This window comes from Callorhinus ursinus, unplaced genomic scaffold (assembly GCF_003265705.2).
Source record: "Callorhinus ursinus isolate GAN/ISIS: 27379988/994484 unplaced genomic scaffold, GSC_fseal_2.0 scaffold61, whole genome shotgun sequence".
In the NCBI taxonomy this organism is placed as follows: domain Eukaryota; kingdom Metazoa; phylum Chordata; class Mammalia; order Carnivora; family Otariidae; genus Callorhinus; species Callorhinus ursinus.
In genome coordinates this window covers 789,723-809,897 of record NW_027397123.1, presented here as the reverse complement: position 1 = coordinate 809,897, position 20,175 = coordinate 789,723, and the positions used below count along the sequence as shown (strand labels likewise).

The window sequence follows — 20,175 nt, the reverse complement described above, 5'->3', positions numbered from 1 at the left end:
GTCTGTCTCTCTGTGTGTTTTTCTCTTTGGGTCTCTCCATTTCGGTCTCTCTCTCTCTCTCTCCCCACGTCTCTCCCCGCCCCCGTCCGCCTCTCCCGCGCACGCCCTCTTGGCCTCAGCCCGTGTCAATTCCCCCGGGAGCCCTGCCCCCACCACGGCGCAGTTCGATTCTCCACGCCTCCGTCTCCAGCCTTGAAAACTGGGCCGACACCACCCCACCCCCACCCCCACCCCCCTCCCAACCCTGGGCACTCCCCGCTGGGTCGGGGCCGCCCGCGGGGCGGGCTCCGGTTCGTCTTGGCCGGGGGCCGGGGGCCCAGAGGGCCTGGCTGGGGGCGCGCGTCCGGGAAGCGCCCCTCCTGGCCCCACCCACCCGGGCCCGCCCCGCTGGCCCCGCCTCCACCGCCTCTATAAAAACCCCCCGGCTCCGCCGGCCAACCGCAGCCTGACTTCAGCGCTCCCAGTTTTGGCCGACTCCGCAGCCCATCGGCCTTTCGCGCCGCCATGGATCTCACCGCCATCTACGAGGTGAGCCCCGCCGAACGACACCCCCGGGGTCCGCTGGCTTGACTCCCTCCTTAAACTAGGGCTCTCTAGCGCCGAAAAGTCCGGCCAGGGACCTCCGGCTCCCTTCTCAAACTGCAGCTAGGAAGAGTCGCACACTCCGGCCCGGGGTCCCTGTCTCCCTTTTCAGACCAGTGCGAGTCTCGGGAGGTGCAAATGGAGCTCGCGACTTCGGGTCTCCGGCGCAACATTGGTGGGGTGGCCCTCGGAGATGGAAAGTTGGAGGACTTTTTTCAGACTCCGGCTGTCTGGAGGCGGAAATGGCCCCACACCTGGCTTACCCCCTAGCAGTTGCTGAGGGCGCGGTTTTGCGCGGAGGCGTCTCTGGGGTTGGAGTCTCGGGGTGAGGGGAAGCCAACTTCTGTCTCTCCACCCCTTGACCCAGCGGAGAACTCTGGGAACTCTAAAACCGAAGAGATCCCGAGTCCTGGGTTAAGTTTGCATGCTTCTCCAGTTGTGAAACTGGAGAACCCCATGCGCGGGGTCAGATCCCGAGGGGCCCAGAGGCTCGAAATTGGGAGGACAGTGGTGGTGTCTGACTTTGAGGGTCTCCTCTTGATCCGGTCGGGGGAGCCGGGGTGCCTTCCTAGGTCCCTCGGGATAGGCTTCTGTCGCGAATAAACTCAGAACGCCCAAATCGGGATTCCCGCGATCCGGCACCCATATTTTAATGTGGGCAGGTGGGGCTCAGGCCGGGAAGCCCACAAACCGGACTGGCAGGCTCTTAGGTGCCCTCCAGCTGTGGTGGGGCGTCACCCAGCATTTTCGGTGTCTTAAACAATCCTTGTTCCCACAGAGCCTCCTGTCGCTGAGCCCTGACCTACCATCTGACAACGGAGAGACCGAGTCCAGCCCAGGCTGGGCCTCCTCCAGGCTCTGGAGCCTCAGCTCATCCGACAGCAGCCTGGCTGGGGTGGGTGCCCGCCTGCCTGGCCGCTCCACCAGCCTGGTGGAGGGTCGAAGCTGTGGCTGGGTGCCGCCACCCCCAGGCTTCGCCCCCCTGGCTCCCCGCCCAGGCCCTGAACTGTCGCCCTCACCCACCTCACCTACTGCAACCCCCACCACCTCATCCCGGTACAAGACTGAGCTATGTCGGACCTTCTCAGAGAGTGGGCGCTGCCGCTATGGGGCCAAGTGCCAGTTTGCCCACGGTCTGGGTGAGCTGCGCCAGGCCAGCCGCCACCCCAAGTACAAGACCGAACTCTGCCACAAGTTCTACCTCCAGGGCCGCTGCCCCTACGGCTCACGCTGCCACTTCATCCACAACCCCAGCGAAGATCTGGCCGCCCCAGGCCACCCCCATGTGCTGCGCCAGAGCATCAGCTTCTCGGGCCTGCCCTCCGGCCGCCGAACGTCACCACCACCAGCAGGCCTGCCAGGCCCTTCCCTGTCGTCCTGCTCTCTCTCTCCCTCCAGCTCCCCACCACCACCACCTGGGGACCTTCCACTTTCACCCTCTGCCTTCTCCGCCGCCCCTGGGACCCCGGTGGCCCGAAGGGACCCCACTCCTGCCTGTTGCCCCTCCTGCCGAAGGGCTACCCCCAGTAGCGTCTGGGGGCCCTTAGGCGGCCTGGCTCGGAGCCCCTCTGCACACTCCCTGGGATCTGATCCTGACGAATATGCCAGCAGTGGCAGCAGCCTGGGGGGATCCGACTCACCTGTCTTCGAGGCTGGGGTTTTTGGGCCACCGCAGCCGCCTGCAGCCCCCCGGCGACTCCCCATCTTCAACCGCATCTCCGTTTCTGAGTGACAAGTGCCCGCCCAGTACAGATCAGCTGGATCTCAAGGGGGCCATTTCTCTTTTGCCGCGGGCTCCACAGGGGCCCCCGGGGCTGTGGGAAACTGCGGGACTCAATCAAGTAGCCTCCCCCCCCTACTTTCCAAAGTGCATTAACCCACTCCCCTGACCCCACACTGGGGCAGGTCCCCAGTGTGCAAGCTCGGTGTTCATGGTGTTGGGGGAAGGAGAGTTTTCCGGGGTCTTGTAAAAAAAAAAAAAATGTAGCAGATTTGAGGAAGGCAGTGAGCCCTCTACCCACCCCTCCCTTTCCCAATGCTGTGAATAATAGGCTCCCACTGCCCCCTTCCAATTTCTCCTAGACCCTGAGGTTCCAGTATCTGGTGGTGACTGGAGCCTCCCCCTGAGGGGGAATCCTGGTGCTCAAATTTCCCTCCAAAAGCAAGTAGCCAAAGCCATTGCCAAACACCCCCCCCACACACACACCCCCAGCCACTGGGCCTTTTATTTATGACTTTATTTATTCTAAGAGATTTTATAGTATTTATATATATTGGGTCGTCTGCTTCCCTTGTATTTTTCTTCCTTTTTGTAATATTGGAAACGATGGAATAATTATTGTTATAAGTATACTATAATAATATATTAATATATTGTTAAAAGTTTATTTTTGTGTTTTTTGGAATTTTTAAATAAAAGGTATCTGCGTGTAAACTGGAATCCTGGATTTTCTGCGGTCTAGAAGCCGTAAAAAGGAGCGGGGAGGGTGGCCTGGGCTTTTTTCAGAACCGGGATAGGTACGGTCGACCGATCGCCCCCTCGAACCCTCGCAGACGGAGCCGCCCGCGGCGCTTACCTGGCAGGAAGTGACGTCACCTGGCCCGGCCGTTCACCTGAGAGGGCGGGGCCCAGGTGAGGTCACCCTAGGAACTCGGAGAGCCAGTTCCCGGGGCGTGGGGGCGCAGGTGCTCCCGTCCAGCCAGGCTCCTTGACCCAGCTCGCGGCCGGGCGCGGGCGGGGACGGCATGTTTCCGTCCCCAGGGGGCCGAGGGAGGAGGGCGGGGCGGAGCGGAGAGGACGGAATGTGCCGGCGCGCGAGCCCAGGACGGACGGGGGCGGCGCGGCGGGTGGGGGAGGGGGCATCCCGAAAGTCGGGGCGTCCCGGGGTCCCACCACCCGGCGTTCCAGGACGTGAGAGCCCGGGAGAACTCAGGCTTTCTTAACCCCGGGGAAGGCAGCGTGAGAGCCCCAGGATTCCAGACAGAATCTCAAAGGTAGTCTCGGCGACTCAGAATTCTAACCCCCTCGTGTCTCCGAAAACTTGCAGGGACCGCAAAACGCAGCATTCTGGCTTTTCGGGCCCCCAGAACCTCGGAATTGCAGAGTCCTGGCCCGTCGGGACTCGAGAAGTTGGGCATTTGGGGAGCCTTGGAAGATCAAGGGCTCGCGCTCCAGGGTGGGGGCTCGGGCTCGCCAGGCCCGAGTGTGGGTCGCGGCCGCGTCGGGCGGGGCCCCGGGGACAGCGGCGTCCTCGGACCATACAAGGCAACAGGCTGCGGGAACCACCCTGGGGCGGGGGAGCCGGCCGCCCCGCGCCCGGAAGCCGCCCCGCGTCAGCGCCGGGGCTCCGCCCCCCTTCCGCCGCCGCCGCCGCCCCCCTCAACCCCTTCCCCCCTTCCCTTTCCTCTCCCCTCCCCCACTTCCCTCTCCTCTCCCCACCCTCCCCCCTGTCAGTTCCTCCTGCGCCGCCCTTCCCTTCACCCTCCCCAACTCTTCTCCTCCCCCAGTAGTCCTCTCCCATTCCCCTTTTTAATGTGTTCCCCTTCCAGCCCCCACCCCGCTGTGTTCACCCCCTCCTTTCTTTCCTTCCGTTCCCCCCCCCCCCTCCCCTCCCCCCCCCCCCCCGCCCTCCCCACCCTTTTCCTCCCGGGCTCTCACTCACTGTCTCCTGGGTTCCACCTCTCCTCCCCACCCTTCTGCTCCCTCCTGCTGGTGTTCTCCCTCACCCTCTCCAGCCCCTTCCCCTCTGCCTTCTCCCCTCCCTTCCTCCCCTGCCTCCTTGCCCTCTCTTCTTTGGCTCTCTCTCCTTGCCCACTGGCAGGCCCTGACCATTGATCTCCTCTTCCCAGAAACTGCACTCCCCTCATTTTTGGGAAAGGGCTCAGATCTCCAGACTTAGGAGAAAGGGTTGGAATGAAAGAAAACACGGAGACCCAAAGACATTAGGGAGGTAGAGAGCAAGAACAAGCCAAGCAGAGACAGTTTACAGACACTGAAAGAACAAGAAACTGACATCTCTGGCCCTTCCCTTAGCAAAAACAGATTTACTGCCCCTTCCTAAAACAAAAACCTCATTTGAGAAAATGACCCCTACCACTAGCTACCAGTGCCAAACACCTGGGAGTCCCCTTGACTACTCTTTGTCAAACCCACACCCCAGTCCAGCAGCAATTCTGTCTGATACCTTCTACATAGATCTACCTGTCTCCTGTGGCTCCCACTCTGGTCCTACCCAGCATCATCTTGCACCTGAAGCTTCCTAGCAGCCCCTTCCTGGTTTCACTGGCTCAGGAGGTACCCTCAGTCTCTCCCCACTCCCCAACAAGACAACCCCAGGGAACCTGTCCGGACACCTGAGTCAGAGTCAGATCACATAAAAGGCAAAGTCCTAAGTCCTTCACCAGCCTACATGGCCTGAGTCTTTGGCCACTGTTGCGCTACTCACACTGGCTTTCTAGCTATTCACCAATATACCAGGTCAGCTGCTTCAGCCACAGGGCCTTTGCACTGGCTGCTACCGCTGCCTGTCCTATTCCCCCAGGTATTGCCATGGCTTACTCCCCTCCTATAGGTCTCTGCTCAGATGTCTCCTCAGTGAGATGGTGTTTGACTATTACTATTACAACCCACACTGAAGCTCTGACACCCTCATCCTTCCTACTTTGCTCTACTTCTTCCATGACATTCACCACCATCACCTAGCATATAAAATGTAGTTTTCATGCTTATAGAAACCTGCCTCTCCCACTGGAATGTGAAATCCTCAGTGGCAGGGACTTTGTCTTGTCATTGCTGCATCACTCATGCCTAAATCCTAAACAGGAGTCAGTCACAGAGTGGATGTTCAGCATTTGTTGAAAGAAACAAATCAGTTCAGAAAAAGGGAGGAAAAGAGAGAGTAAACTCCAAAACGCGGGAGGAAAAAAATAGCAACTATGTGATGTGATTGATGGTAACTGAACTTCTAGTAATCATTTCACAATTTACACATATATTGAATCATGTTGTATACCCTGGACTGACTAATACGGTGTTATATGACAATTATATCTGGGGGGGGGAACCCAACACGGGAAAGATGGAGAAAGAGGCAGTGCCATACAGTTTGCAGAGGACCCGGCACATCTACAGAAGTCTTAAAACTGAGATTTGCAGACCCAATTAAACGCTCGGGCATTTAAGAGGCGACACCACCCTCTGGCGGCCCGGGTGGAAACGGCACCCCCCCACAATACAGAACGCTCTGCAGGGCGGTTGTCAGAGTTCCAGGAGTTCCAGCCCGAAAACTCCGAAGATCGAAACGTTCATTTCTCTAGGTGATGATGTAGATGTTTTGGTCGGTTTCTAAGATACATAAATTTATAAAAAGAGGATAAGAGGAAAAAGATGCTCCAGGTGAGGATCGAACTCACAACCTCGGCATCGCTCCGCTCGCACTGTCGTATAAGTACCGCGCGCTAACCGATTGCGCCACTGGAGCTCCGGCCGCACCCTCCCGTCGCGAAGTCCTTCAGTCGTTCTAGGCCACGTGACCTCGCCGGACAGCTCCGCCTTTTGCTGCATATGCAAATAAGAGTGTTTTGGCTGACCAATGGGAGAAAGTGCGCTGCCAGTTCCGGATTCTCACGCCCCGAAGGCCCTTGCTGTAAAAGGGAAAAGTCTGAGAGGCGTTTGGAATGTGGGGGTGTAGCCTGCCCGCGGCTCGCCTTCTCATGAATATTCAGAATGCGGGGGGAGGGGTCTTAACCCTTTACCGGCTGCCTGGCCGGAAGGCAGCCCCTCCCCCCCGCGGGCGGGAACAGGATATGAGCCCGGGCGACTGGGGGGAGGGGGAAGCCCCAGGCGACCGCCCCCCGCCTCACAGCTGGGACCGGACTCTCCCGCCACAGATGTGGCGCCGCCGCCGTCAGAGCCCCGTGATACCCATCCCAGAGCCTGAGGGGTCCAAAGTCGTGGACTCCGGAGTCGCGAGTCTCTGCACCGCGCCCTGAGAGACCCCAAAGCGCAGGCTAAAGGAACGCAGATATCCAGGTGCCCAGCGCCCCCTCCTGGAGGAGCCGGGAGTCCGAGCGATCCTGGAGGCCGAGCTTCCTGCACCCGGGTTTAAAGAACTTGGGATCCCAGACCGGTGATTTACCTCCAAGGGTTCCCAGATATCCGAGCCCAGATATCCGAACTCGGCATACGGACTCCTAGCGCCCCAGCCAGTTCTGTTTGGGGCTGAAACGCCCACTACTTCAAGGGGACCCAGGAATTTGGGACTCCCCTGCGCTCCCGCCTGAAGATGGTTTAATCTCTGCTCCAAGAGTTAGGGGAACTCAGGAATCCTGTCGCCCCACGGCCATATCTAGAAGATTCAGGAGTTTGGGTCCCCAGCGCCCCATCTGAGACCCAGGAGTCGGGACTCCCAGCATCCTCATTTAGAGGACCAAGAAATTCGGACCGCTGCATCCCATTCTCCGAGAGACCCCGGATTCTGATTCCCGGAGCCTGCGAACCCCAAGTTCACGCCCCTGGCTTGCAGAGACCCAGGAGTCCGGCTGTGCGCCTCCCCGGGGACCGTGCTAGGGTCGAATAAGAATCGAGCAGCCTCGGTTCGGGGCTGGAGACTCCCTGGGAGGTGAGGGGGGAGGCGAGGGGCCCCGACGGGCTGGGGGAGGGGGCGGCGCCGCAGCCGCTGAACAATGAGGGGGCGTGCCGGCGGGGGGCGAGCGGAGGCGCCGGCGGGAGTTTGGGTCTGGAGGGGTGTGGGAAGGCGTTGGGGACCCGGGCCGCGGCTGTGGGGACAGTAAGCGGATCGCGGAGGGACTGGCTGGAGGGGGGGAGGGGGGTCGAGGGCTCAGGGCCAGCGCCCCAACTCGCAGCCCTGGGCGGGGGGAGGGAGCCGTCTGCAGGACCCTGGCATCCGGTCCCCCAGCCTCCTCCGCCCTCCCCTGGGACCCCGCGGCCTCCCGCCCACGGCTTTTCCCAGCCCTGCCCCTCGCCCTCGGCTCCAGCCAGAGCCCAAACGTTCCCAGGATCCCTGAGCCTCCGGCCCCAGACGGACCAGACTCCCCAGCTTCACTCTTCTTTGTCTCAACCTTTCCATCTTTTTCTCCGTGTTATCTCCCCTTGTGCCCCTGTTTCTATCACTGTGCCTCCGTCTGCCCCATTAGTTACTCACAGGGGGGTCCCTCCTGGGTTTACACCGCGCTCCTAATTCTCTGGCCTAATCTGGGCGTGTGGGCGGCGGGGGAGGCCGATGGGGTCCTGATAGCCGAGACGGGGATCTTTCTGAAGCAGCCGCTGAGCCACTCAGCCATGCCCGAGGGAGCCCGTGGACCGAGCCTGTCCAAACCCAGCCCTAGCCTTGGCCGTGGCCCCACCGGTGAAGTGTGTGACTGTGCAGCTGTGTGTGAGACCCAGACAGGTGAGCGTGCAAGGGAGGGTGGGGTCCGCTGGGCATTGGTTCCTTCAGTCGAGGCACTGTGCAGGCCTCCATGACTGGCCCCCGTGCTGGGCAGTGCTAGCAACACAGGGTGACTGAGACAGTCCCAGCCCTGCCTACACAGAGCTCCAGGTCAGCTGGGGCAGATGGCACCATCCCCGGATGCTGACAGTCCAGAGGGGGAAACCCAGGGTAGAATGGTCAGGGCTGGGACAGGGTTGGGGTGGGGGGTGGAGAAAGCCCCATCCCCTCACTGTGGGAGTCTAGTCCGGTTGCGCAGCGGACAGCTTCGTGCAGGAGGGGACGTCTAAACAGAATTCAAAGAGGAGGAGGAATGAGTTGGGGAAAGCAACGAAGAGTATTCATTCCACACGGAGGGAACAGTGTGAGAGCAGAGGTGAGAGGGACTGGTTTTTCTTAAGTAACTGAAAGCAGTTGAACAGGACTGGAGTCCGGAGCGTGAGAAGTGGTGTGGCTGTGGGAAGAGAGCAGAGTGGAAAGGACTTGAATGGCCACGTTGCATAGGGCCCTGTGCATCTGAGGAGTTTGGACTTTATCCTGAGGACATGAAGGGGTTGTACTTGGAGTGACGGGGTCAAATGGGCAAATTATTAAAGATCTCCCAGACTGATACATGGAGGTGGATCAGAGCAGACCCTGATGGGAGAGGACTGGACAGGACCTGGGCAGCGCAGTGGGGAGAGGAGACGGGAGCCCGGGGTAAAGATAGTGACCTGGTGTGGGTGAGTGTACGGCCAAGAGCACTCACTCAGTTGGGGAGACCCCCTGATCTCCTGCTCCACACCCGCAGCAGCCCCTGCAGCCCCTGCCATGGCCTCCCCCCGAGGTTCTGGGAGCTCCACATCCCTGAGCACGGTGGGCTCTGAGGGGGACCCGGCTCCAGGGCCCACCCCAGTCTGCTCAGCATCCAGGCCAGAGCCCCTTCCAGGGCCCCCCATCCGCCTGCATCTGTCACCCGTGGGGACCCCGGGTTCGGCCAAACCCTCGAGGCTGGAGCGAGTGGCGCGAGAGATCGTGGAGACAGAGCGGGCCTATGTCCGGGACCTTCGCAGCATCGTGGAGGTGAGGCAGGCCAGCACCTGAGCACAGTGGGACCCCGAGCCGGCCCTCCACCCCCATAACCCCAGTCATCCCCACAGGACTACCTGGGCCCTCTGCTGGATGGTGGGGTCCTAGGGCTGAGCGCGGAGCAGGTGGGCATACTGTTTGCCAACATCGAGGACATCTACGAGTTCAGCAGGTCAGAGGCGGGAGAGATGGGCAGGGGCACCAGTCGGTAGGGTCAGGGGCGGGGGGCTATATCCTAACCCAAACTTTGGAGCGCCGCAGTGCCCTGCCCAGGCTGGCACCTGGGGTGTGGTGACACGGGGCAGGGATCGTGACGGGGAACGAGGAACCAGAGTGGTGAAGAGTGAGATGGATGGGAGCCTGAGAACCCAGATGAGGTCTAAGTAGTGGGATGGATCTCAGCGCTCTGTCAGGTCTGCGGTCACGATGAAGTCGGGGCTCTCATGGGGCTGAAGATCACGCCAGTGTGAGCATTCGTGTGACCATCTCGGCCTGGGAACCCCCTCAGCTCCCGATAAACCAGATGGCTGGCCAGTGGCACCCAGGGAGGAGGATGCTGGGGTCCAAGGATCATGACCCCTCCGGGTGTGTTCACGAGATCTTCAGATTATTGCAGGAGATGGGAGAAAGCATGACAAGATCTCAGGATCGCAATAGGATCCAAAGATCATCACAGCTCTGAGGGTCATGACACCCTTCTCCCTGGCTCATATCACAAGACACTGCCCCCCCACCCCACCCCAGCTGATTTTGAGCGAGGGAATGGGATGCTGTCCGTGGACAAAGTCTGAGCAGGTTGTGACCTCCCAGGTTGGAGTCAGAAGACTCCCTTTGGATGTGGTGGCCCCTTGAGAGATCCTGGCTGCCACCAAGGCCCCAGACCTCCTGGAGTCCTTCCACGGGGCTGTGGGGATGGGGCAGTCCCTCACCACCCTCTCTCCCTCACAGCGAGCTCCTGGAAGACCTGGAGGGCAGCCGCAGCGCGGGGGGCATTGCCGAGTGTTTCGTGCAGAGGGTGAGTTGGGGTGAGGGCGCTCAGTCTTGGGGGGGGCTGGGGCTGGGGGGATGGGGAGCAGGCCTGGGCTAGGCCGGAGGGGGGCCCTCCGGGGAGGTGGGACCTCAGGTCTCTCTGACTCCCGTGTCACCCGCAGAGTGAGGATTTTGACATCTACACGTTGTACTGCATGAACTACCCGAGGTGAGGGCTGAGGAGCCCCTGCTGGGCCCCAGGCCTTGTCCACTGAGTTGCTGTGCCAGCCAGCCTCCCTCCACCTCGACCCATCCAGCTCCAACCCCTGCCAGACTGTGACAGTAACTGACCTCTCCCTGAGCTGCCCTTGACCGCCCGCCCCGCCCGCCCCGCCACTCCCGGCCCTCTCCCAGCCCCGCCCGCGTGGGGCCACCAGCCCCCCTGACCTGTGCTATGCCCCCAGCTCCCTAGCCCTGCTCCGGGAGCTGTCGCTGTCCCCGCCTGCAGCCCTGTGGTTGCAGGAGCGCCAGGCCCAGCTCCGCCACTCACTGCCCCTGCAGAGCTTCCTGCTGAAACCTGTTCAGCGGATCCTCAAGTACCATCTGCTGCTGCAGGTGGGCTGTGGCCCTGGGGGACTGCTCGGGGAGGGCAAGGTCCTGTCCGTCGACCACCTGGTGGGATGTCTGGAGGGTGGACCTAGGACAAGTCCCTAGAAGCTGGGACAGCATTTGGGGCAGGGGCTTGCAGCCAGTGGGGACTGGTCCCAGCTGATGCGACTTTCTGTCTCTGCCCGTGTGTCTCTCTCGTCTGGGTCACCATTTCTGTCCCTACCTTTTTCTTTTTCTCTGTCTCCTGTCATTATCATTCTTACTCTTGTTTCTGTCCCCTCCCTGGGTGCCTGGTGGCTGCCTGGCAGGAGCTAGGCAAGCACTGGGCAGAGGGCCCGGGTGCGGGGGGCCGCGAGATGGTGGAAGAGGCCATCGTGTCCATGACCGCGGTCGCCTGGTACATCAACGACATGAAACGCAAGCAGGAGCACGCCGCTCGCCTCCAGGTGAGCCCAGGGGGGCGGGCGGCCGGCTGCTGGTTGGGGGCAGGGGGCAGGAGGGCCTCTGGTGGGGGCGATCAGCCTCCGAGGGCGGGCTGGGACAGCACCGCCCTGTGGCTGACGCCCCTGTCTTGGTGTGTGTGCACTTCCTGTCTTGGTGTGTGTGCACTTCGGTGCTTTTCGCACCTGGCGGGGTCCCGGCAGGAAGTGCAGCGGCGGCTGGGCGGCTGGACTGGCCCGGAGCTCAGTGCTTTTGGGGAGCTGGTGCTAGAGGGCGCGTTCCGAGGCGGCGGAGGGGGCGGCCCCCGACTTCGAGGGGGCGAGCGGCTGCTCTTTCTGTTCTCACGGATGCTGCTCGTGGCCAAGCGCCGGGGACCGGAGTACACCTACAAGGGCCACATCTTTGTGAGTTCAGGGTTGGGGGTGAGGCCAGAGTGTCCCCCGCAAGGTTTCTCGTGTATACCTATACCTGTGTACCTACAGGGAGGGCCGGGGGCGGGGTCTGCAAAGGAGGGACCACCCAGCTCAAAAGGGCCGTGTTTTCTTGAGTCCAAGGATAGGGCATGAGGTTTAATGAGGGGTGAGGCCAGCAGGATGCAGGTGAGGGCCTGGGGAGGGGGGCGGCCTGGATTTGCCCACCAGGCAGCCGTCTTCATGAGGGGAGCACATCTTCTTGATCCAGATGAAGGCGAGGGGCTGGTGAGGGGGAGCAGAGCCAGGCCTGGTGGGGAGGCTCAACAGGGGGAAAGGGGACCCATCATGCAACCTTACGGGGCACGTCTTTCTAGAGGGTTCCTAAGCCCAGATTCATGCAAGGGGCACACTGCTGAGTCTAAGCTCTGAGCTTGCTGCCCCTTTCTGTTCCCCCTGCCCCCCTTATTCAGTGCTGCAACCTGAGTGTGAGCGAGAGTCCTCGAGACCCTCTAGGGTTCAAGGTGTCCGATCTGACTATTCCCAAACACAGGCACCTGCTCCAGGTGGGTGCAAGGTGGGGCTGGGTGGTCAGGGCTCCCCTCAGCCTCTAGACCTCACACCCAGCTCCCGATTCCACCCCTGTCCCACCCCTAGGCCAAGAACCAAGAAGAGAAGAGACTGTGGATTCACTGTCTCCAGCGCCTCTTCTTTGAGAACCACCCCGCCTCCATCCCTGCCAAGGTATGGCTCCTGCCATATCCGTCAGCCTTGAGCGTGCTGGAGGACCACCCCTCACCCCCATAGCCCCACAAGACCCTGAGGACAGGGGGACCCTCTTAGACCGTGATCAATAAATTGCAGAGTTAGGTTGCCTGCGTTTGAAGAGTTAGGTTGCCAGCTTTACCATGTCCCTGCTCTGTGACTTCGGGCCAGTAGGGCAACCTCTCTGGTCTCTGTTTCCTCGCCTGGAGGAATCAGCACCGACCCCGCGGAGTTGGGGGGATTACTCATAATCATCAGTCACGTGACGTGCCTCACGCGTACAGCACCCATTAATGGGACTGTGACCGGGGTGCTCAGAGACAGGCCCCCCTCGCCCCCCCCCGCCATGCAACCCTCACCCTTGTCTCTTTCAGGCCAAACAAGTTCTCCTTGAAAACAGTCTGCACTGTGAGTTGGGGCCTTGGGTCGGGAGGATGTGGAAGTAGAGGCATTACTCCCAAGGAAAAGTAGGTTATTGGGTTCCAAATTTCTCCCATAGGTGCTCCTAAAAGTAAGCCTATCCCAGAGCCCCTGACACCCCCGCTTGGGTCTCCCCATCCTCGGGATGCTAGAAGTTTCACCCCTGGACGAAGGAACACAGGTAAAGATGGAACCCTGAGCTTCTCTCCCCACCCCCCGGTTTCTCTCCCAGGAACTGTCCCCCCAGACTTCTCCTCCTTCGGGAGCCTGGAGCTGGGCGCCTCATGGCCTTCTCATCTCCCTCCCCCACAGCCCCGTCTCCAGGACCCTCTGCTACTCGCCGTGGCCGCAGACAGTCTGGTGAGTGTCCTCCACCTAAGAGTTGACGAGAGAATGTGATGGGACCTGGGTTCTTTTTTTTTTTTTTTTTTAAAGATTTTATTTATTTATTTGAGAGACAGAGAGAATGAGAGAGAAAGCACATGAGATGGGGGGGGAGGGCCAGAGGGAGAAGCAGACTCCCTGCTGAGCAGGGAGCCCGATGCGGGACTCGATCCGGGGACTCCAGGATCATGACCTGAGCCGAAGGCAGTTGCTTAACCAACTGAGCCACCCAGGCGCCCGGGACCTGGGTTCTTGACATCATTGTGTCTTCTCCCCAGAGCCAGTGAAGGACCCGTATGTTACATTTCCACAGAACGGTAAGTGACCGCTGTAGCCCAGCCAGGTCCAGCCCCGTCTTGTCTGTCTGGCTGTCCCTTCCCAGGGGATGTCCCCCGTGTGCATGGGGGCGGGGTGACGGGCAGCTCATCAGCTGTCAGGAATGACCTTGTTCCCACATCTTATTCTTGTTTCTTTCTCATCTCTCCATCCCCAGCTAAGCCTAGACTCAAGGTAAGAAACACCCTAGGACAGGGCCTGGGGACCTGGACTCCTGGGTCTGGGAGAAAGGGATGGAGCCCTGGACTCCTGCCCTCCATCTTCTCTCCTTGCTCACAGCATGCTGGCAGTGAGGGGGAGCTCTACCCCCCCATAGAGCCTCAGCCACCAGTGCCGGCTTCTGGACCCCCTGAGGACCTGGAGGACCCTGGACCCCCCACGCTGGAACCCTCCGGGACCTCCATCACTGAAGAGATCCTGGAACTGTTGAACCAAAGAGGCCTCCGGGATCCAGGGGTGAGCTGGGCATCACATTATGGTGTGCTTGGGGCTGTCGGCTGGGGCGGGCACAGCTCCGGGGGCTCAGGAGGGCCAGCCCGCCCTGACATCTTTGGCCTCTTGCACAGTGCCCACTGCAGCCATCCCCCCATGACATTCCCACGTTCCCCGGAGACTCCCAGGTGCCGGGCAACAGTGAAACCCTCACATTCCAAGCCCTGCCCAGCCGGGACTCTTCAGAAGAGGAGGAGGAGGAGGAGCTAGAAATGGACGAACGGGGGCCTTCCCCACTCCACGTCCTGGAAGGACTCGAAAGTTCCAGCGCGGCTGAAACTCGCGACGTTCCCGGCTTTAGCAGAAGTCCAGACGCACCCAGCCTCCCTGAAATTCCCGGCCTGTCTGAAATTCCCAAGATTCCCCGCCTTCCCAGTCTCTCTGACATTTCCAGTGTTTTTGAAATGCCCTGCCTTCCAGCCATACCTAGTGTCCCGGACATTCCTAGTCTCGCCGGTGCCCCCGCCCTTCCCTGTGACTCATGGCTCCAGGGACCTCTGCGGCGGCCCGATGAGGCTTTAGCCGCCAGGAAAGAACTGGTCCCCGGAGGCAGCTCGGCAAAACGGGGAGAACCCTCCTCCGGCGGCAGGGCAGGGCGGGAGGAGGCTGAAGAAGGGGAACCGTTCCCAGACTTCCAGCCCCAGGATGTCCCCCGAGATCAGGGATTCCCGGATGGGTTGGAATTCCGCTCTTGTTCAGAGATCCGGAGCGCCTGGCAGGCCCTGGAGCAAGGGCAGCTGGCCCGGCCAGGTTTCCCAGAGCCGCTGCTGATCCTGGAAGACTCGGATCTGGGCGGAGGCGGCGGGAGCGGGAAGGCTGCAGCCCCGAGTTCCGAGAGGGCAGCTTCCCGCGTGCGAGAGTTAGCCCGGCTCTACAGCGAGCGGATCCAGCAGATGCAGCGGGCCGAGACCCGGGCGTCAGCCAATGCCCCCCGCCGCCGGCCCCGCGCTCTGGCGCAGCCACAGCTGTCCCCCCGCCTGCCCCAAGAGCAGGCCGAGCCAGGTGAGGTCCGCGTGTGTGGTCGGCAGAGACGGCCCAGACGGAGGCCTCGGTCCTGACTCTCTTCTTTCTGTGCACACAGGGCCCCTGCCTGCCTTTGGACACGTGCTGGTATGTGAGCTGGCCTTCCCGCTGACCTGTGCCCAGGAGTCTGTCCCCCTGGGTCCTGCCACCCGGGCTCACGCCGCCACACCGTTGTCTAAGCAGGGAGGCAGCCTGGATGGCCGGGGTCTCCATGTTTCAACTTTGCCTGACGCCACCGCTACCCCTGTGCCCGAGCAAGGAGGCCCCAGGAATATACAGAATGTGGCTACAGCCACCACAGCCTTGCCCCGGCAGGAAGACCCCCCAGATGTGCGGGCGCCGGCTACAGCTTTGCCTGACCCAGAAGACCACCTGGAAATCCAACTTCCAGCTACCGCTCCTTTGCTTGAGCAGAAAGGCCGTGTGGACGCCCAGGTTCCAACCAGCCCAGCTCTGCCCAGGCAGGGGCGCTGTTCTGATGTCACGGTCTTAGCCACCGCTACTGTGCCCGAGCAAGAAGGCCCCCTATGTAGCCAGAGCCCGACCGGTACCCCGTTAGCTAAGCAAGGAGGTTCCAGGGATGCTCCGTTTCCAGCCGGTGTTTGCGATCAAGCCGTCAACGTGGAGCGTAAGCACGGAAGCAGCCTGGACCATCCGATCCCAGGCAGCACTGCACTGCCCTTGCAACATGACCTCCCGGACGTTCTGGTTCCGGGTACTTCACCTCCACCTGTCTGGGAAGGCCCCCCAAGCCATCAGATCCCAGCCAACACCCCAGTGTCTTTGCCCCAAGACCCCTCAGACATTCAGCTTCTGGGCACCTCAGCCTTGCCTGCACACGGAAGCTGCCTAGACCGTTGGATCCCAGCCAACACCCCACTGTCTTTGCCCCAGGACCCGAATGTTCCAGCCGCCACGCCTTTGCCCCAGCGGCCGGGCCTCCCGGACACCCAAGTCCAGGCCCTCCCACCTTTGCCCAAGCAGGGAGGCCTCCCAGACATCCAGGGTCCGTCTGCTGCACCTTTGCTTCAGGAACAAAGCTTCACAGACCTTCAGGTCCAAAAACTTACACCTTTATTGGAGCAGAAGAGCCTCCCTGACGTCCGTGGTCCGCCTGCAACACTTTGGCCTGAGCAAAGAAGCTCTCAGGACATTCAGGGCCTATTATCCACCCCAGGTCAGACCACCGTGGTTTTGTCCAAACCAGGACGCCACTTGGCCTCTCCTGTCACCAGGTCAGAGTCTTCAGAGTTGACCCCACCCCACAGTCCCCCTCCTCCAACCCGGCAACTCCTGGGCCCCAACGCAGCTGCCCTCTCAAGATACCTGGCAGCCTCGTACATCAGCCAGAGCCTGGCTCGGCGGCAAGGGCCTGGGGGAGAAGCTCCCTTGGCCTCCCGGGGTTCCTGGTCCTCCTCTGCCCCCGCATCACGGGCCCCTTCACCCCCACCCCAGCCCCAGCCCCCACCTCCCCCAGCCCGGAGGCTCAGCTATGCCACCACGGTCAACATCCAGGTCGGGGGTGGCGGGCGGCTTCGGCCAGCCAAGGCCCAGGTCAGGTTGAACCACCCTGCTCTCTTGGCCCCTGCCCAGGAATCTGTGGGCCTTCGCAGGGCTCAGGGAGCTCCTGATGCCCCTTTCCACATGTGAGCCAGGATACCGGGCTTCTTGAAAAGCAAGGACTTCAGCCAGATGCCACAGACCCTCAGAACTTCACCCAGAAGTCCAGACACTGAGCACAGGTGTAGAAATTGCTGCAGCTTTCCAACTCCTGGAAGCTGCTTTGGCGAATGGTCCTTTTTACTTACTTTGATTAACTCAGCAGGGATGGGGAAGGGGATGTCATTAATATTTTGTTAATATTATGAAGTTATGTATCTTTTCCCATTCTGGAGGCAGTGGGGGGAAGACAATGAATGCGAAGGCCGGACACAGCATGAATCAGCGGTTCTGAAAACGGGAGGCAAACTTGAGAATTACCGACAACCACCCATTACGATTTGGTGTTTGCTTGTAGAGAGTTTATGAACTACTTGATGCCATCCAGGAAAGCCAAGTTAAGCAGCTTGGTTCCAGGCAGACTTAGAAGTCCATTCCCTTAGCAATTTATCCAGCTCATGCGTCCTAGCATCTCATCTGTCCGGCCGTCTCTATGTCTAGCCTTCAGCTGTGTGTCCATCTGCCTGGCTACCTATCCCATCTTCCGATCCAGATGCCGTGGTTTAGTCAACTCTACCCTATTCATCCATTCATCATCCTGCCCGTTCTTCCATCAGTCCATTCCTCCATTATCCCACCCGTCCATTTTGTCCAGCTAATCCTCTGCATTCATCCGTGTTCATATGTCCCCCTTTACCCATTCGTACATCTCATTCACTCAACCATCTAATGCATCAGCACAACCACCCAACGTTCTCTACCATCCATCCATCCAACCATTTTGATCTCTCCATCCATCCCTCCTTAATCAGATTCTTCTGGGTCCTGGTGCTACAGAATTTCTGAGATTGTTCCACACTAACACCAGAGTCAATTGGGTTTGGGATTCTGGAAAAGTCTGTTCCACATCTGATTTCTCACTCCCCAACACATGAATGTCCCAATTCTTGTGCCCACCTACACACATCAGATCTTTTCTACCCCCTCGCTCTAGTTTGGGACCTCTCCAGTGCCTCGGCATGCCCCCGCCCCCAAGAAAGAAATTCAGGTCAGAGACAAAGGCTTTTATGTTATCATCATTCTGCCCCTTCCCAGCAGTGGCATGTGGGGCAAGTAGCATAATTTAAGCGGTTTCTTTGGTAATACTAGCTTCATTCATTGAACTCTAAACCTCTTGTACTTAGCACATTGTCTTATTTAATTTTTCCTGGAATTCCCTGAGGCACCACCGTGTCATAGCTGAATTCAAATCCTGACTTTTCTGGTTGGCATATGACCTCCCTCTGAGTCTGGGTTTCCTCAACTGTGCCAGCTGAAAAACTACAACAGTACCTGCCCTGTAAGATCATTGTAAAAATTCAGCGAGCACAGCCTCATTTCCCAAATGTATTTGAGCCTCTGACTCACCGGGGCACTTCAACTAACAGATCCCCCAGGATCCAGGATCTAGTTCCAACCTACGGAATCAGAACTTCCAGGGCGGGAGCCTAGGAATCTGAAGTTTTAACAATCAGCTAAGTGGACATTTATTGAGTACTAACTGCACAGCACTTACTTTATGTGAACCCATTCACTTTGAATCCTCTCAAATGTCCCTAAAAGGCACGTGAGGATGGTTTCTGATCCTCATTTTAGAGATGAGCAAACAGGACAGAGTAAGGGATTTGCCCAGTCACAGCTAGGAAGGGGCAGAGTTGGAACTCAGATCCACACAGCCTAGCTGGGGTCCATACTGGTAAATGTTTATCCTGTGCCAGGCACAGTTCAAGAACCACTTCCCTCTGGAATAAGGCTTATAACCTAGTGCCTCAAGGGCCCTGGGTGATTCTTGGCTGAGTGAGGTAGCCAAAACAAGGCCTGGCTCAATAAATGTTAGCTGCTGGCTTCTATTTAGTTATTTATTGGATGGTTACTGGGCTATACAGCAGGGCCGGGGCCGAGCCGGACTCCTCTGCCTGGGCCCGCTCCACTTCAGCCTCCCAGAGGTCAAGACTGAGGTTGCCCTCCCCTCCTCCACCCCCAGCTGCACATTCCCAGCTGAAGGAAAGTTCTCAGCCTGGCCTGGGCTCCCAGTGGCGCCGGAATTCCCGGTATTTGAGGAGGCGGCTGGGAGGGAGAAAGGGGCCGTCTACTCCAAAGCCTCAAGTGGGGAAGGAGAGGCGAGCCCCCTCCGCCTTTCCAGATGCAAGATGCATCCCAGCTGTGCCTCTGGCAGGGAGCCAGGAGCCTCAGAAAAGGGGGGGGGTCTCCGAACCATGGAGAACCATGGACACCAGGCTTGCTTCGGCCCCTCCTGACCCCTGCCCCTGGACTCCATGACTCCCATCTGCCAAACGACTCCTAGCTCTCCTACACAGCCCTAGCTGACACCTTCTCAGGAACACCTTCCTTGCTGGTCCACTAGTCTGCCCACTGTTAAGTTAGCCCAGCCTTCCTTAGTCAGAGTTCAAATGGGCTCAAAGTGGGAGGGTAGTGCCCTGCTGCCTTCTTTGGGACATTTAGGTTAATGCCAGCCAAACCCTTAACCCATTAACTACATCTCCAATGCAGAACTAGGTGAGCTGCAGTTATGTGGCCACTAGGCTAATTTCCTTACCTAACATCTAGACATCTGCCTGCCACCAACCTCACAGGAACAATGCTTAGCTGGGGACCTAACTGGTGCCAATCAACCCCACTGTCCATCTGTAAGAAGCACTATCCATGTATACTTTCTGTAGATCCATGTGGTCCTGCAGAATGTTCCTCACAATGGAAATGTTCCCTCATCTGTGCAGCCCAGTACGGCAGCCACATATGGCTAATGTATTGAGTGGAGCAGATACAAAAAGGGCAACTGGACAATAAATTTCAAGTCCCTTTATATATATATATACATATATATATAATTTATATATATATATAAATATAATTTGTAAAGCTTTCCCTTCTCCATCAATGTCGAACTGCCTTACAACGTTCTTGCCAGTACCCCCAGCAGCAGGGGGGAGTGGTGTGGGCCCCCACCTGGGGACAGATGGCTGAGGTATCCAGGTAGCTGCAAGGCTAATGTGGGCGGAGATGCCCTTTCCACTCAATGAAGCTCACTGGCTTCCTGCAAAAATGCAAAGGGTGGGGGGTAGGGGAGAGGACCAAAGGTAACTGAATCCACAAGCAACACTTTACTTCCCTATACACATAAACCAGTGCTGTCCCACAGAACCTTCTTCGACGAGGGAAATGTCCTGTGTAGCCCATGAGTAGCAACTGAGAGCCCACTACATGTTGGCTCTTACTACACGGCACGCACGACAGATGAACAAGTCCTTAGACACACGTTCTGAGTCCTGTAAGGACAGTCACCACCATGAGTGCAACCAGGACCTTTTCCCAGGAGGGAGTATTGACATCCTGAAAGATGAATCGGGGGAAATCCCACCCCTTCCCCACATCCCAAGCCTGTCTCCCTACAGGTTGGCACTAGGAAAAATTCCTTTCCAATCCAGGCGCGGCCCTTAGTGGTTGACTTCAGAATGCACCCAGGAGGTTTCTCCTGTCTTCATATTCAAGTTTACGGATCGTACACGTTT

General features: G+C 59.1%; 2 protein-coding genes, 1 long non-coding RNA gene and 1 other non-coding gene across 9 annotated transcripts; 2 read left to right on the top strand and 2 right to left on the bottom strand.

Annotated features, from left to right (window-relative positions):
- The first annotated feature begins 375 nt into the window (after positions 1 to 375).
- ZFP36 (ZFP36 ring finger protein) lies at positions 376 to 3,016 on the top strand. Its single transcript, XM_025854345.2, has 2 exons — positions 376 to 528; positions 1,361 to 3,016. The coding sequence occupies exons 1-2, from the start codon at positions 505 to 507 to the stop codon at positions 2,312 to 2,314; spliced, it is 978 nt and encodes a 325-aa protein (XP_025710130.1). The 5' UTR covers positions 376 to 504; the 3' UTR covers positions 2,315 to 3,016.
- A 2,584-nt stretch (positions 3,017 to 5,600) lies between these two features.
- On the bottom strand, positions 5,601 to 6,858 carry LOC141371209 (uncharacterized). Its single transcript, XR_012375972.1, has 3 exons — positions 6,720 to 6,858; positions 6,045 to 6,225; positions 5,601 to 5,926 (listed from the first exon to the last, which is right to left on the bottom strand). It is a non-coding gene; the product is annotated as an uncharacterized lncRNA (long non-coding RNA).
- TRNAI-UAU (transfer RNA isoleucine (anticodon UAU)) lies at positions 5,970 to 6,062 on the bottom strand. Its single transcript is given in 2 exon segments — positions 5,970 to 6,005; positions 6,025 to 6,062. It is a non-coding gene; the product is annotated as a tRNA-Ile (tRNA).
- On the top strand, positions 6,406 to 18,495 carry PLEKHG2 (pleckstrin homology and RhoGEF domain containing G2). Of its 6 annotated transcripts, none has more exons than XM_073885104.1 (20): positions 6,406 to 7,202; positions 7,865 to 7,991; positions 8,290 to 8,406; positions 8,824 to 9,092; positions 9,170 to 9,270; positions 10,047 to 10,113; positions 10,250 to 10,296; positions 10,532 to 10,682; positions 10,985 to 11,122; positions 11,321 to 11,521; positions 12,001 to 12,093; positions 12,185 to 12,271; positions 12,667 to 12,700; positions 12,792 to 12,893; positions 13,025 to 13,072; positions 13,375 to 13,413; positions 13,590 to 13,606; positions 13,712 to 13,888; positions 13,999 to 14,926; positions 15,006 to 18,495. In XM_073885104.1, the coding sequence occupies exons 2-20, from the start codon at positions 7,883 to 7,885 to the stop codon at positions 16,595 to 16,597; spliced, it is 4,317 nt and encodes a 1,438-aa protein (XP_073741205.1). In that variant the 5' UTR covers positions 6,406 to 7,202; positions 7,865 to 7,882; the 3' UTR covers positions 16,598 to 18,495. The 6 variants fall into 6 exon arrangements, with proteins under 6 accessions (XP_073741205.1, XP_073741203.1, XP_073741204.1 ...); XM_073885102.1 differs by having other exon boundaries at positions 8,821 to 9,092; XM_073885103.1 differs by having other exon boundaries at positions 7,862 to 7,991; positions 8,821 to 9,092.
- The last annotated feature ends 1,680 nt before the right edge of the window (positions 18,496 to 20,175 follow it).

Coding starts and splice junctions, on each gene's coding strand:
- ZFP36 (XM_025854345.2), top strand. CDS start 505: ATGGATCTCACCGCCATCTACGAG. Junction 529..1,360: donor ATCTCACCGCCATCTACGAG/GTGAGCCCCGCC, acceptor TTGTTCCCACAG/AGCCTCCTGTCGCTGAGCCC.
- PLEKHG2 (XM_073885102.1), top strand. CDS start 7,883: ATGCCCGAGGGAGCCCGTGGACCGAGCCTGTCCAAACCCAGCCCTAGC. Junction 11,123..11,320: donor AGCACGCCGCTCGCCTCCAG/GTGAGCCCAGGG, acceptor GGGTCCCGGCAG/GAAGTGCAGCGGCGGCTGGG. Junction 13,073..13,374: donor CCGTGGCCGCAGACAGTCTG/GTGAGTGTCCTC, acceptor TCTTCTCCCCAG/AGCCAGTGAAGGACCCGTAT.